At 35.8% G+C, this 14,830-nt stretch overlaps 1 protein-coding gene across 2 annotated transcripts in view; it reads right to left on the bottom strand.

Annotated features, from left to right (window-relative positions):
• Window positions 1-7,513: 7,513 nt before the first annotated feature.
• The window catches only part of HSDL2 (hydroxysteroid dehydrogenase like 2), a 50,914-nt gene continuing 43,597 nt past the window's right edge, over window positions 7,514-14,830 (bottom strand). For both annotated transcript variants that reach the window (XM_074207359.1, XM_074207360.1), the window contains 2 exons: window positions 14,574-14,702; window positions 7,514-7,873 (listed from right to left, as the gene is read on the bottom strand). In XM_074207359.1, coding sequence (XP_074063460.1) covers window positions 7,761-7,873; window positions 14,574-14,702 — 242 coding nt within the window. In that variant the 3' untranslated portion in view covers window positions 7,514-7,760. The remainder of the gene's footprint in view (window positions 7,874-14,573; window positions 14,703-14,830) is intronic.

The raw sequence follows: 14,830 nt of genomic DNA, 5'->3' as shown, positions 1-14,830 counted from the left end.
GAAAAGAATGGAAAGGCTCGGCTCCATGAGGTCAGAGGGGTGGCCCACCAGAGGGGCAGCCCACCAGAGGGGCAGCCTGCCAGAGCAAAGGAACTTCAGCCCCAGGGTGCTGGGAGCCGTTGCTCACAGCAGTGGGGTAGTTTCTTGATCTACACCCCGGGGGAGCACCAGGTACAACTTGGGGGATCACTGCTGGGAACTCTTCCACAGCAAAGCCCAGCCCTCAGTGTGGCCAAGGCAGCCCAAATCCAAGAACAGGAAGCAGAAGCTGGTAAGCAGGAGCCCCCAGGGCATAAGTGCTGAGCCTAGGGAGGGGAGTAGAGAGACTGCTGAGTTCTTTCCTTTGTCCCTGGAACGGGACTCTGGGGTTCTGACCACATTCAGATCCTGATCACAGTCTAGGCCCCCCATAGAACAGCAGGGTCCCCCCACCTCAGCCCCATGGCAGAGAGGGGTGCTTATGATCATTCACAGACCAGGAGGGAAGACAGAACCTCACACATGGAGATCCTTGTGGGGGGATATGCCCAATAATACTCAAAAGCTCAGGAAGCACCCCAAAACCAGGCACAGGCTGGAGAGATGAGTAAGCAGAGCAAAAAAGGAGGAACACCATTGAGAAATACTTTGCTTGTGATCCCAAGAAGGATCAAAACACTCAATCTCAAGATGGGGAAGTACAAGCTCCTGCATCTAAAGACTCCAAGAAAAACAGAAATTGGACTCAGGCTATGACAGAGCTCAAAAAAGACTTTGAAAATCAAGTGAGGGGAGATAGAAGAAAAATTGGGAAAAGAAATGAGAGAAATGCAGGAAAAACATGAAAATGAATTCAGCAGTTTAGTCAAGTAGATCCCAAAAAGTGCTGAAGAAAATGATATGTTTAAAACCAGCATAGGTCAAATGGATAAAACAGTTCAAAAAGTTATTGAGAAGAATGCTTTAAAAAGCAGTATTGGCCAGATAGAAAAAGAGATAAGAAGGCTCTCTGAGGAAAAAAAATCCTTCAGACAAAGAATAGAACTCAGGGAGATTGCTGATTTTATGAGAAATCAGGACTCAATACTGCAAAACCAAAAGAATGAAAAATTAGAAGAAAATGTGAAATATCTCATTGAAAAAAACAACTGATCTGGAAAACAGATTTAGGAAAGATAATTTAAAAATTATTGGAATACCTGAAAGTCATGACCAGGAAAAGATCCTTGACATCATTTTCAAAGAATTATTATGGGAAAATTGTCCTGATATCCTAGAAGCAGAGGGCAAAAATAGAAATGGAAAGAATCCACTGATCTCCCTGAGAAAGAGATCCAAAAAATCAACACCCAGGAATATAATAGCCAAGTTCCAGAACTCCCAATTCAAAGAGAAAATATTACAAGCAGCCAGAAGGACACAGTTCAAATATCATGGAGCTGCAGTCAGGATCACACAGGACTTAGCAGCAACTACATTAAAAGCTTGTAGGGCTTGGAATATGATATTCTAGAAGGCAAAAGAGCTTAGAATGCAACCAAGAATCAACTACCCAGCAAAACTGAATGTTCTCTTCCAGGGAAAAAGATGGACTTTCAATGAACCAGGGAAATTTCAAATGTTCCTAATGGAATGGCCAGAGCAGAACAGAAGGTTTGATCCTCAAATACAGGACTCAGGTGTAGTATAGAGAGTGGAGGAGAAGGGGAAAATATGAGGGACTTAATGGTGATGAACTACATGTATTCCTGTATAGAAAAATGATACTGAGAATACTTATATGAACCTTCTCATTTAATAGAGCAGATAGAAAGAGTTTTTATAGATGAAGCACAGGAGAAAACTGAATTTGAAGATATAGTGTGGTGTAAAAATGAAAAATGGAGTCAGTAGATAAAAGGGAAATGTAATGGGAAAAAGAAAAAGGAGAGGAGGAATAGGCTAAGATATTTCATATAAGATTATTCTTTATTACAATGAGCTATTGCAATGATATGGAAGAGGGGAAGGCAAGAGGGAATGAGGGAATCTTTGCTCTCATCAGAGGTGGCTAGGAGAAGAAACAACATATATACTCAATGGGGTACAGACATCAGGAATAAGAAGGAGAGGAAGGGGACAGGGGGAAGGGGTGGGGATGTGAATGAAGGAGAGGATGGATCATGAGGGGACAGTGGTCAGATATAACACATTTTCTTTTTTACTTCTTGCAAGGGGCTGGGATTGGATGGCCTGTCCAGGACCATAGGGCCAGGTGGATGCTGGACCTAAGGGGTGGTATGGGTGTCTGAGGCTGGATTTGGACCTGGGTGCTCCTGGATAAAGGGCCAGTGATCTGTTTGCCACCAGGCCTCCCCTACTATTATTATTATTATTATTATTACTATTTTATTTTATTTTGGGTCTTTTTTTTTTTGGTTTTTGTAGGACAATGGGGTTGGGGTGGTTTGCACGGGGTCACACAGCTGGCTACTTGTTGGGTGTCTGGGGCCAGATTTGGGCTTGGGTGCTCCTGTCTCCAGGGCTGGTGCTCTATCCACTGTGCCACCTGGCCATACCTACTATTATTTTAATTAATATTATTATTATTACTATTTTATTTTTATTTTTCCTCTCTCCTTTACTTTATTGCTCATGCGGGTCTATATTTTTTGAGGGAGGAGGTATTATGTTTACTCTTAAACAAGAATATTTTAGTAATATATATAAAAACATTATTTGTACAAAATAAGAATAAATGAATAATTTAAAAAATTTCTCATATGTATTTCTTTCCTATCTCATGGTTTTTTCTTTTCCCTTAATCCTAATTCCTCACACCAAAAATGACTAATTTATAAATATGATAAACATAAATGTGTATGTAAAATATTCAGTTGATTAATTGCCACTGGGGGGAGGGGTGTGAAGGGAGGATGAAAAGAAATTATGTAACTTAAAAATATGTAAATGCATGTGAATGAATGTTGAAAACCTTTCTTAACATGTAGTTGGAAAAATAAAATACAAAATTGCTGGACTAATATACAGTTCCATAAACAATATATTCGTGTTGGTGTCTTTCTACTATCCTTCCAACATTGACTAAATCTTTGCCAATGTAAGAGATACTTCAGAGTTGTTTTGATGGACATTTCTCATTGTTTATGTTTTAGAATTTTTTTTGTCATATATTTGTGATAGTGCCTTATATATCTTGTATATCAGACAATAATAATATTTTAATGAGTAAGAAATTAGGTGCTTTTTTGAAAGAAACTCATGTTACGTAGAGATATTTTTGAAAATGAATGTTTGGCATCACTTGTACAAAAATATTCATAGTAGCTGCTTGTGGTGGCAAAGAATTGGAAATTAAGTAAATGTCCTTCATTTGGGGAATGGCTTAGCAAACTGTGGCATATGTGTGTCATAGAACACTATTGTCCTATTAGATACCAGGAGGGATGGAAATTCAGGGAAGCCTGGAAAAATTTGCATGAACTGATGCTGAGTGAGAAGAGCAGAACCAGAAAAACACTGTACACCCTAATAGCAACATGGGGGTGATGATAACTTTGAAGGACTTGCTTATTCCATCAGTGCAACTATCAGGGACAAGTTGGGGCTGTCTGCCCCAACTGGATACCATCTGTATCCAGAGAAACAACTGTGGAGTTGGACCAAAGACTATTACCTTAAATTTAGAAAAAAAAAAATCCTGATATCTTATTGTCTGATCTTGCTATCTCTTATACTTTATGTTTCTTCCTTAAGGATATGATTTCTCTCTCATCACACTCAATTTGGTTCAATGTATACCATGGAAACAATGTAAAGACTGACAAATTGACTTCTGTGGGGGTGGGGGGTGGGGAGGGAAGTAAGATTAGGGGAAAATTGTAAAATTCAAAATAAATAAAATCTTTAATAAAAAAAAGTGGATGTTTGGAAATATATCCATGATGATATTATTTGCGTTGTCTGAAAATTAAATAAGTGTTTTACCTATAAAACTCATATCTGAACATCTACCCTTTAAAACAGATTTTTGAATAAATTTGTCAAAAATTAAAATGCAACAACTTCATGGATTAGTTTGCAAGAATAGTAGATTTGTTGTAAGGAAGAGGAAAACTTAAGGATTAAATTTCAAGAAAAACTTTTGTATCAATTAGTAGAGGGAGATTGAAAGATAAGTATTATGAATGAAAGAAAATGCATTCATCTATTATTTAATATTTATTAGCTTACTTAATGTAACAAGCACTTACTATGTGTCAAATAAAAAAGCAAAGCCTGTTCCTGTCCTCAAGGAGTTTATATTCTAATTGAAAGAGGTAACACCTCCAGGAAAAGATATTTTGGTTTCAAAAGCACAATAATGGTGAATGGAGTCACAGGGAACCAAATTGACACACTTTTCCAGAAGCTGGATTTGAACTCACATCCTCCTGACTCCAGGGCCGATGCTCTATCCACTGTGCCACCAAGCTGCCCCCAATAAATTATTAATTACAGAAACCATCTTGGAATTTTCATTTGTTTCCACCATACTAGATTAGGCATATGTGGGGGAACTTTCTTATCAATTACCTCATCAGATTATTGCCTAGCAGGAGAATCTGTGATCAGAGTTTGGGCATTTTTGGGGGGGGGGGGGCGGTTTGCAAGGCAACGAATGGGGTTAAGTGTCTTGCCCAAGGCCACACAGCTAGCTAATTATTAAGTGTCTGAGACTGGATTTGAACCCAGGTACTCCTGACTCCAGGGCTGGTGCTCTATCCACTGTGCCACCTACCCACCCCATGAGTTTTGGCCCTTTGTGTTAATTCCAAATTGCTTTTCCAAATAGTTGTACTAAATTATATTTCCCCCAGAAATGCACTAGTTCACCTACCTTCTCACATCCCTGTCAACAATTCCTTAGTCAATTTTGACAATTGCTGGTTGTGAGGTGTCATTTCAGAGTTGTTCTTGATTTGTATTTCTCTTAATAATATGGAGGTATTCTTTCATAGCTATTTGTAGTCTGCAAATCTTTGAAGAACTTTTTTTCTTTGAGCATCTCTGAGGAACTTTGGGTTTTTAATGTTTTCTATATGGGTTTTAATGTTGTCTATATATAATCTTGGATACCTTAAAAATTTTTAAATAATATTTTAATCCAATTACATGTAAGGACACTTTCTAACATTTAAAAAAATTGTTCCAATTTTGTCTTTCTAATTTCACCCCTCCCTAAGACAGTAAGCAATTTGATATAGTTTATACATGCTCAATCATGCAAAACATATTGCCATATCTGTCATTTTGTGCAAGAAACAGACCCAAAGAGGGAAAAAAGAACCATGGTAAAAAATACAGAAAATGAAAAAGAATATGTTTTGATCTCCATCAGAGGAAGATAACATTTTCCTTAGTGGTACTACCTTGGATCATTGTCTTGCTGAGAAGAGGTAAGTCATTCAAAGTTGATCATTGTACAGAATAGCTGGTTCTGCTCACTTTGTATTAGTTCATCCAAGTCTTCCCAAATATTTCTGAAATCTATCTGCTCATCATTTCTTATAGCAAAGTAATATTTCATTACAATCATATATCACAACTTGCTCAGCCATTCCCTATTCTTTGACAGTACAAAAAGAGCTATATTTTTGTACAAATGGGTCCTTCCCTTTCCCCCTCCCCCTCAAGTTTCTTTAAGATATAGACCTAGTAGTGGAATTGCTATATCAAAAAGGTATGCACAGTCTTCTAGCCCTTTGGATATAGTTCCAAATTGTTCTCCAGAATGGATCAGTTTACAAGTTCACCAGCAGTACATTAGTGCCTCAATTTTTCCACATCCTGGGCAGTTAGGTGGCACAGTGGATCAAGCACCAGCCCTGCAGTCAATAGGACCTGAGTTCAAATGTGGCCTTAATGATTAGCTGTATGACCTTGGGCAGTCACTTAACCCCATTGCCATGCAAAAACCACAAAAAAAAAAGACCAAGAAAACAAACCCCAATTTATCTGCAATTTAATTTCATTGGTTTGAATAATCCTTTCAATTTCATGAAGGAGCAAAATGATTTTTCATTCTGTATAAATGTTGATCATATCTTTCTTTCATTAAAACCCTTATATAAAATCTAACCCTTTGATTCTTTGAATATTTCATGGCTACTAGTACTGTTGTTGTATGTGGGGTGTCCTTGAATTCTTGATGCATAATTGACCTATATTGCTACATTTCTAATTAAAATTAATAATTTTTCCATGCTTTCTAAAAAACAAATACATTGCTTGAGAGTATTTTGGCTTTTTTTTTTTAAAGAAATTATCTTGAACACTGCCATAACCAAATGAACTGTTGTATTCTTTAATGTTTTTTTCCTCTTCATGGTCATTCCTAATTTCTGGTAGGCTTTACCCTCCCCCCCCTTGTTTTCATGACAAATGCAAACAAGCAGATGAGACAGAGATGCTCTCTAAAATGTCCATCATTCTGTCCTATTCATCCCTACCTCTGCTTTGGGTAGGACAGTATGCCTCATCTGTTATCTAATACTTCTCTGGCTTTTTAGTTTTAGAATTCAACATATCCATATTTCTACAAATTCTTCATATTCATCATTTTTAAGGTATTCCATTTCATTCATAAATACCTGTTTTTTCACTACTCCACCCCAAAAAAGAGTGGTCACTCACTGTTTCCAGTTCTGTTTTAATCACAAAGAATGCTGCTAGTAATATTTCAGTTTGTACAGGCCCTTTATTTTTTACTTTGACTAACCTGTGGAGGTATACACAACATAAACATATGCAGCAATTACATAGACCAGGTGAAAAAGTTAGTTTATTTCAGAGCATTTACATACTAACAATGAGCATTAGTTGATATACATTTAAATTGTTTTCATGTAGATGTTTTATATCAAGCAAGATAGTCAATAATAACAAAAACCCCCAGCATTTTAAATTTCATTAGATATTACTGATGATTTTCCTTAAAAATATAACTATTTAGGGGTGGCTAGGTGGTGCAGTGGATAGAGCACCAGCCCTGGAGTCAGGAGTACCTGAGTTCAAATCTGGCCTCAGATTCAACCTAGCTGTGTGGTCTTGGGCAAGCCACTTAACCCCATTTGCCCTGCAAAAACCTAAAAAATACAACTATTTAAAAATCCAAAATATCAGCAAAAATTTTCATTAATCCCAGGTTTTAAAAACTCCACAATTTTTAAACAAGCTAGCTTGCTTATAAGTATCTGAAATGAAGCTATAAAGATATCCAAGTTTTATGCACTGCAAAACACTTAATCCTGACAAAGAAAATTTCTCTGGCCTGTACTTCATGGTAAAAGAAAATTCAATGAGCTGGTTTGGTAGATTTAGTTTTTCTCTACTAGGAATACATAAGAAACAATGTAGTCTAAGGTTCCATTTAAGTAAGCTAGAACCGTATTAGCCTTCTGTTTTGATTATCAAGTTATATGGTTCACAGAGATAAAATTTTCACTAGGACAAACATGTTTCTTAAAGTCAGGTAAAACAAAGTGAACGGTAGTATTTTAAACAATGATGTGTTTAATCTTCAAATACATATGGAACAAGAACTCTATTCGTATTACAATCCGGAGTTCATATGAGTCATCAACTTTTCCAACTTGATTATATGGTCATAGAAGTAAAATTTTCACTAGGACAAACATGTTTCTTCATGATACAGACAGGCAAAACAAAGTGAACAGTAGTATTTTAAACAGTGACATGTTTAATCTTCAAGTGCATATGGAACAAGAACGCCATTCCTACTACAGTCTGGAGTTCATCTGAGTCATCAACCTTTCCAACTTGATTGCTAGAGCCATGTTACCTTTAATCTTCAACTTCCCTGACATGAATGCCATTGTTGGCTTTAGTTTTCCTAAAACAGGAAAAGAACAAAAAAAAAATCAAGTGGAAAAAATGCACATTATTTCACTAGCATATGTTTATTGTTATAGCTATATTTGTCACTGAAAGAATCAGTGCAGAACTGTTATCCTTCATATGAATGCATTTTATAACAGCCCAATGGGAAATTTTCCCACTCCTAGGACCAGAAGTTAACTAAGGATTATATAAAAGATAAAAATAGAATGGAAACAAAAACTAGAGGGGAAAATATCTATATTGCATGGAAATATCAAAACCAGAACACTAAAGTACATTAAAGTGATTCAAATAAATGGAGATAAATAAGGCGTCATTTTTGGAGATCACATTTGCTTTTATACTTTAAAAAAGCAATAATTATGCTATTTATAAATAATCTTATTTGAGGGAATTACTGTATAGACTGTGCATGATGCTATTTTTTTTACATCCACTTTTACATCCATACATTCATCCATCAATTCAACAAGCATTTAAAAATAAATTAAAAAAAAATATGAGCCAGGCAAGGTACAAGATGGTTTTCAAGGATCCTAGGTACCAACTGGGAGGAAGGAAAAAGGAAGAGTTGTTGGGAGGGAAAGAAATTGCATTAATAGGAAATAAAAAATAGATAGACAGATAGACTGACAGACAGATACAAAGTTAATTTCCAGGAGAAGGGCACAGTGGAATTATTAAGGGGACAGGGCTGGTCTTCCTTCTGGAATGCTGCTTGAGCTTAGAAAGAAGTTCTGGAGTTCTTCAGAGGAGAAATGAAGAAAAAGTGCATTCCAGGTTGGGGGGGGCGGCAATAGTTTGGACAAAAAACATAAAGGGATAATGTCTGGAATGGAGAGTAGGTAAAAGACAGCAATATTCAATAAGGTTAGAAAGGCATCAAAACCACAAGCTAGATTTTTAAAGGATTTTGAAAGTCACAAAGAAGAGTCTTTTAGATTTGGGGCTTTTTTGAGCCATGATATATTTGCATGTGTAAAAAATACACATACTATTATCAAGGAGATACTGTTTAAGTACTACCACCACTACTAAAAAACATCAACTATATCTCACAAATACAGACACAAAGATGTTGTTCTTCCATATCAACTTCTATTGCAGATCTGGATACAAGAAGCAAAATAGTACCTTAGTCATATACACAAAAACATTATAATGTACAAACTCTATCTGACTTGGACTAACAGATGAGATTAATGATTTTAACTGTTTATTAGAGACAAAGGAAAATGAGTACTAAACAACTGGAGGCCCAGATTTATTTTTCCTCTGCTAAGGATAGGAAAACCTATTTTTGTCAGAACCTCATCATGAAATTTGATTTTTTTATATATATATGAATATTTTGGGTTTTACAACTAAATATATTAAGCATTATTTTTCAAAATATCCTGAAAAATAATTGAAATTTTTAAGGATCTGACTTAATATATCAAATAACCTAGATTTTTAATATAAATCAATCAGAAAATGAAATATAAAAGGATTTTGGTTTTATGTAAAAGATTTACAGGATTCTTAATTTGAGGTCTGTTAAACTAGTTTTTAAAATATTTTGATATATTTCTTTTTTTGGGGGGGGGTTGCAAGGCAAATAGGGTTAAGTGACTTGCCCAAGGCCACACTAGTAATTATTAAGTGTCTGAGACCACATTTGAACTCAGGTACTCCTGACTCCAGGACTGCTGCTCTATCCACTACACCACCTAGCTGCTCCCATATATTTCAATATAATTGGTTTCCTTTGTAATCTTGTGAATTTTATTTTACATATTTAAAAATATTCTTCTGAGAAAGGGTCCATAAGCCTCCCCAAACCTGCTGAAGGCATCTAGGACCCCTCCCCCATGAAAAGGTTAAGAATACCTCTTTAAATAATATATAGGATACTCAAAATTTGGATTCAAGAGTTAAAGTAAAGGCTCTGGCTATTCCTAGCTATGGGGCTGTGGACAAGTTATAACCTCTTTTAAGATAATTTCATTCCCTAGAAAATGGAAGTAATTTTTATATTACAACTCTGAAGATTATTGTGAGGAAAATGTTTTGTAATCTGTAACGTGCTAGATCAGGAAGTCTTTTTTTTAAAGATTTTATTTATTTTGAGTTTTACAATTTTTCCCCCTAATCTTACTTCCCTCTTCCCACCCCCCACAGAAGGCAATTTGCCAGTCTTTACATTGTTTCCATGGCATACATTGGCCCAAATTGAATGTGATGAGAGAGAAATCATATCCTTAAGGAAGAAACAAAGTATAAGAGATAGTAAGATGAGAGAAATAAGATGTTTTTTTTTTCTAAATTAAAGTTAATAGTCCTTGGTCTTTGTTCAAACTCCACAGTTTGAACTCTGGATATAGATGGTATTCTCCAGTGCAGATAGCCCAAAATTGTCCCTGATTCTTGCACTGATGGAATGAGCAAGTTCATCAAGGTTGAACATCACACTCCCATGTTGCTGTTAGGGTGTACAATGTTTTTCTGGTTCTGCTCATCTCACTCAGCATGAGTTCATGCAAATCCCTCCAGGGTTCCCTGAATTCTCATCCCTCCTGGTTTCTAATAGAACAATAGTGTTCCGTAACATACATATACCACAGTTTGTTAAGCCCTTCCCCAATTGAAGGACATTTACTTGATTTCAAATTCTTTGCCACCACAAACAGGGCTGCTATAAATATTTTTGTACAAGTGATGTTTTTACCCTTTTTCATCATCTCTTCAGGGTATAGAGCCAGTAGTGGTATTGCTGGATCAAAGGGTATGCACATTTTTTTTTTAGGTTTTTGGTTTTTTTTTGCAAGGGCAAACGGGGTTAAGTAGCTTGCCCAAGGCCACATGGCTAGGTAATTATTAAGTGACTGAGACCGGATTTGAACCCAGGTACTCCTGACTCCAGGGCCGGTGTTTTATCCGCTATGCCACCTAGCCGCCCACACTACGCCACCTAGACACCCCTGGGTATGCACATTTTTGTTGCCCTTTGAATGTAGTTCCAAATTACTCTCCAGAAAGACTGGATGAGGTCACAGCTCCACCAACAATGTAATAGTGTCCCAGATTTCCCACAACCCTTCTGACAATGCAGATCAGGAAGTCTTAACCTTTCTGAGAATTGGATTTCATTCTCAGAATAATGCTTTTAAATCAAGAAAATAGATCGGATTACAAAGGAAGTCAATTATATAGAAATATAGTCTTCAAAAATATTTTTATAATAAGTTCAGGGATCTCAAGTTAAGAACTCTAACATAAGGTACAATTAATTATTTCACAGTGAACGCAGAGTGTTCAGTGAATAAAGCTTGTATTGGAAATGAGTTCAAATCTGGGCTCAGGCACTTACTACCAGTGTGACCCTGGCCAAGTCACTTATCTCTGTTTGCCTTAATCAGCTGGAGAAGGAAATGGCAAACCCCTTTGTATCTTTGTCAAAAAAATTCCATGGAGAGTATTAAGCATGTTGTAAGCCATGAGATCATGAAGAGTCAAACATAACATAACAATAGAGGAAATGAAAGGAAGAGGGTCATTTGGCAAATGACGCCTTAGCAACCAAGAACTAAACATTTACAGAAATAAAGATAAAATAACTAAAGTTTTAAAGCATTTTCAATGGAAAAATTAGTCAATATAATAAATACTTGTCCTTAAGGACAAATCTATAAATATATAAATAAAATGAGCTGGTTTCAAAAATGATTCAGTGTAATACAAATTCAATGTAATACAAATAAGTAAACAATAATAATATTTATTGTATCTATTCAAATTACTTTCCCCTCCCCCCCAAGGTAATGGGGTTAAGAGACTTTGCCAAGGTCACACGGCTAGATTATCTAGATTATTATTAAGTGTCTGAGGTCGGATTTGAACTCAGGTCTTCCTGACTCTGGGGCAGTGTTCTAATCCACTGTGCCACCACCTAGCTGCCCCTTTATCCAAATTTCTATTCAATTAAAAAGTTTAAGGTTGGCATAAGAATTAATATTTTGTCTAAGATGTTTTTACTAATCAAAAATTCACAAGTTTGTCTTTCAAGGATTTAGGAAAAAAGTATGAGATCAACTTACTTTTTATCTTGTAATGAATGTCCTCTATTGACCAAGAGAAGCCATTCTACTGATTAGAATATTTGGCCATTTTCATTATGTAATATCGGTTATATGCCTACCAAATTATTCAACAAGCAATTATTAAATGTCTACTATATGTGAAGGCATTGTTCTAGGCAAGGAAAACAAAAAGATAGTCCACGCCTTCAAGAAACATCTTTTCCAGGGGAGAAAACAACTGATAGATGTCAATACAAAATATATACTGAGTAATCAGACCATAGAAACATATCTTTTCTTACTTCATGATCCTATAATCACAAAAATAAAGGGAAGGAGAGATGTAAGGGTAGAGAAAGAGGGAATGCAGGGGGGGGAGAGGAGCTCTTAATTCTATGGCAAAGTCCTTAATTTTTCTGCTGTATTCAATGGCCCATACTTGTCAATCCAAGGGATTACATTTATAAGAAGTATAAAAATGAAAAGTTGATAAAAGATCATCAAATTTACAAAGTATGCTGAATACTCAGTTCACAAATGAAGACACATATTAATATAAGTAAGATGAAAGGAAACAGGACTGATTTCTCTTGATTAGAAGTAGTCAAGAAATTTAAATTTTCAATACATATAAAGTTACTGGAAAATGGCATATTTACAGGATTTTAACTAACTTACAAAAAATTCATAATCAAAGACAAGTCAAAAAACCCCAGAAATTTCATGTTAGAAAAATTTGATTTTTTAAAATATCAGGAAAATCACATACATGTTTATAGGTGACAATTGAAAAAAAGAATGCTTATCTAGTAAATCAGAAATCTGTAGTTTTGGTTCAAAAGCAAAACTTATAGAATCAAGGGGAGACATTATGTGATCTTTAAATTATAAAGATACAGACACTAAAATTTCTGGGTATAATAAGTTATACTGTAGAATTTATTTACCTCTAAAACCAACCTTTCTCCTAACTTCTCTCTTTCAGAAATATCAGGACAGCTACATTGTGCAGTAGATAAGAGCACCAGCCCTGGAGTCAGGAAAACCTGACTTCAAATCTGGCCTGACACTGTGTGACCCTGAGCAAGTCACTTAACCCCATTGCTTTGCCAAAAAAAAAAAAAAAAAAAAGAGTATTACTCTCCAGTCATTCAGGTTCAAATAACTTTTCATTCTCACTCACATCTCTATTAAATCAGTGGCTATCTTCTTGTCTCTACTACCTCCTTCACAAAAGATGTCTCACCACCATCTTTATCTCTCCATTTACAACATCACTACCACCTTAGTCAAAAGTCCTTATTATCTCTGAATCTGGACCATTATACCAGACTTCTAATTCATCTCCCTGCCTCAAAAGCCACTTCTCCTCTCTCTAATCCATCCTCCAAAAGTTGCTAACCTGATATTCCCAAAGCCCAGGTAGTCTGTCTGACCATGTAGTTCCTCTGGCTCAGAAAGTTTCAGTGGCTCATTACTACCACTATGACAAATATTACTGACTCTCATGATCTAGCCAAACTAACCACATGAGGTGCTTCTTGTAGAGATCTATTTTTCATCTTTGCATTTTTGCCCAAGTGAGAACCATTCCAGGAATGTTCCCCGCCTCTTCATTTCCACCTCATGGAATTCCTAAAGAATCCTTCAATCCTCAGCTCAAATGCTACTTCCCACAAGAAATCTTTCTCAATTGAGAGTGATGGTTCCAATTCTCCAAATTAGTTTTAACTTATTTTTACATATATATTCTATTTACCTATCTGTATATATGTTTACTGACAACAGAATTTAAGCTCCTTAAGCACAGGAGGTTTCATTTTGTCATCATATCCTCAGCAGATCTGGACCCACAAGAGAAGCATGCTCAACTTTTTAATTAGTGTCTGAAGTTGCCTAAGCTGATTGTGAAGTACCCCATACAATGGAGACTCTCACTTTTATACAATACATAGTTCTTTTATGGTACATAATTTTTTTTTTTCTGGCATGATTCTAGAATGGTTCTGGATCCTAGATTAAATGACCTCTTAAGGAACTTTTCTGTTGGTCTCAGAAATAAATAGCTACATTAACAGAAGCAGTTCAGGAGTTTCAAAGGCAAATTGGTTTGGAGTTGTTCTTTATCATGGAAGTAGCCATATCTTAATGTTCCAAGAAATTCCTATTTCTCCATAAATAGCTGTGGATTTAACTCAAATTTCTGTTGATCATGCTCCTGTTGAAAACAAGTAATTTCCACCTGATTATCAGTAAGAAATCAAATAAAAGGACTCTTAAGACTACAGTTCTTTGTCTTCAGTGCACTGTTCCCCAGAACACTTGCTTACTAGGAAGACAGAAAGTTAGTTGATTTCCAAGTCATTCCTGTGTTAACCAATAAAGTTCAGTACTGTGAGGAAAATGGCTCTAGTAAAGGCAGCAGTAAGTACAAGCACAGAGAACTACAGGAGTGATTCAGCGACTATTCTTGCATTGTAAGGAGTTGCTCAAGATACATAGGAACTCCCTAAATTTAAAAAGTTCTTATCTTTGGTTACTAAAGAAGAATTTTTGCATATGCCTTAAAATAGTTATATTCATACTAGCTTAAATCACACATAAGATGAACTTGTATGGGAACTTACTTACCTGAAAACATTTTTACAAAATCACTAGTGGTCATGGTCATAACCACATCTACCGGTTCACTAGGCTGTCCAGATCCAGCATTCCCACTGTTGTTTTTAAGATCAAGGTACCAAGTTCCACCATCTTCACCTATGCACAACATAAAGTCATAAAAATGATGTTTACATCAAACTTGACAATGAACTAAAAAGAAGAATATACAAGAGTTTAATATTTTAGAATATAACCACATGAATTGGCTTTTTCTTATTTCTACT

This window comes from Macrotis lagotis, chromosome X (genome assembly GCF_037893015.1).
Source record: "Macrotis lagotis isolate mMagLag1 chromosome X, bilby.v1.9.chrom.fasta, whole genome shotgun sequence".
NCBI classification, from domain to species: Eukaryota; Metazoa; Chordata; class Mammalia; order Peramelemorphia; family Peramelidae; genus Macrotis; species Macrotis lagotis.
Note: the sequence above shows the minus strand (reverse complement) of the source record. Positions and strands in the feature narration are given on the sequence as shown.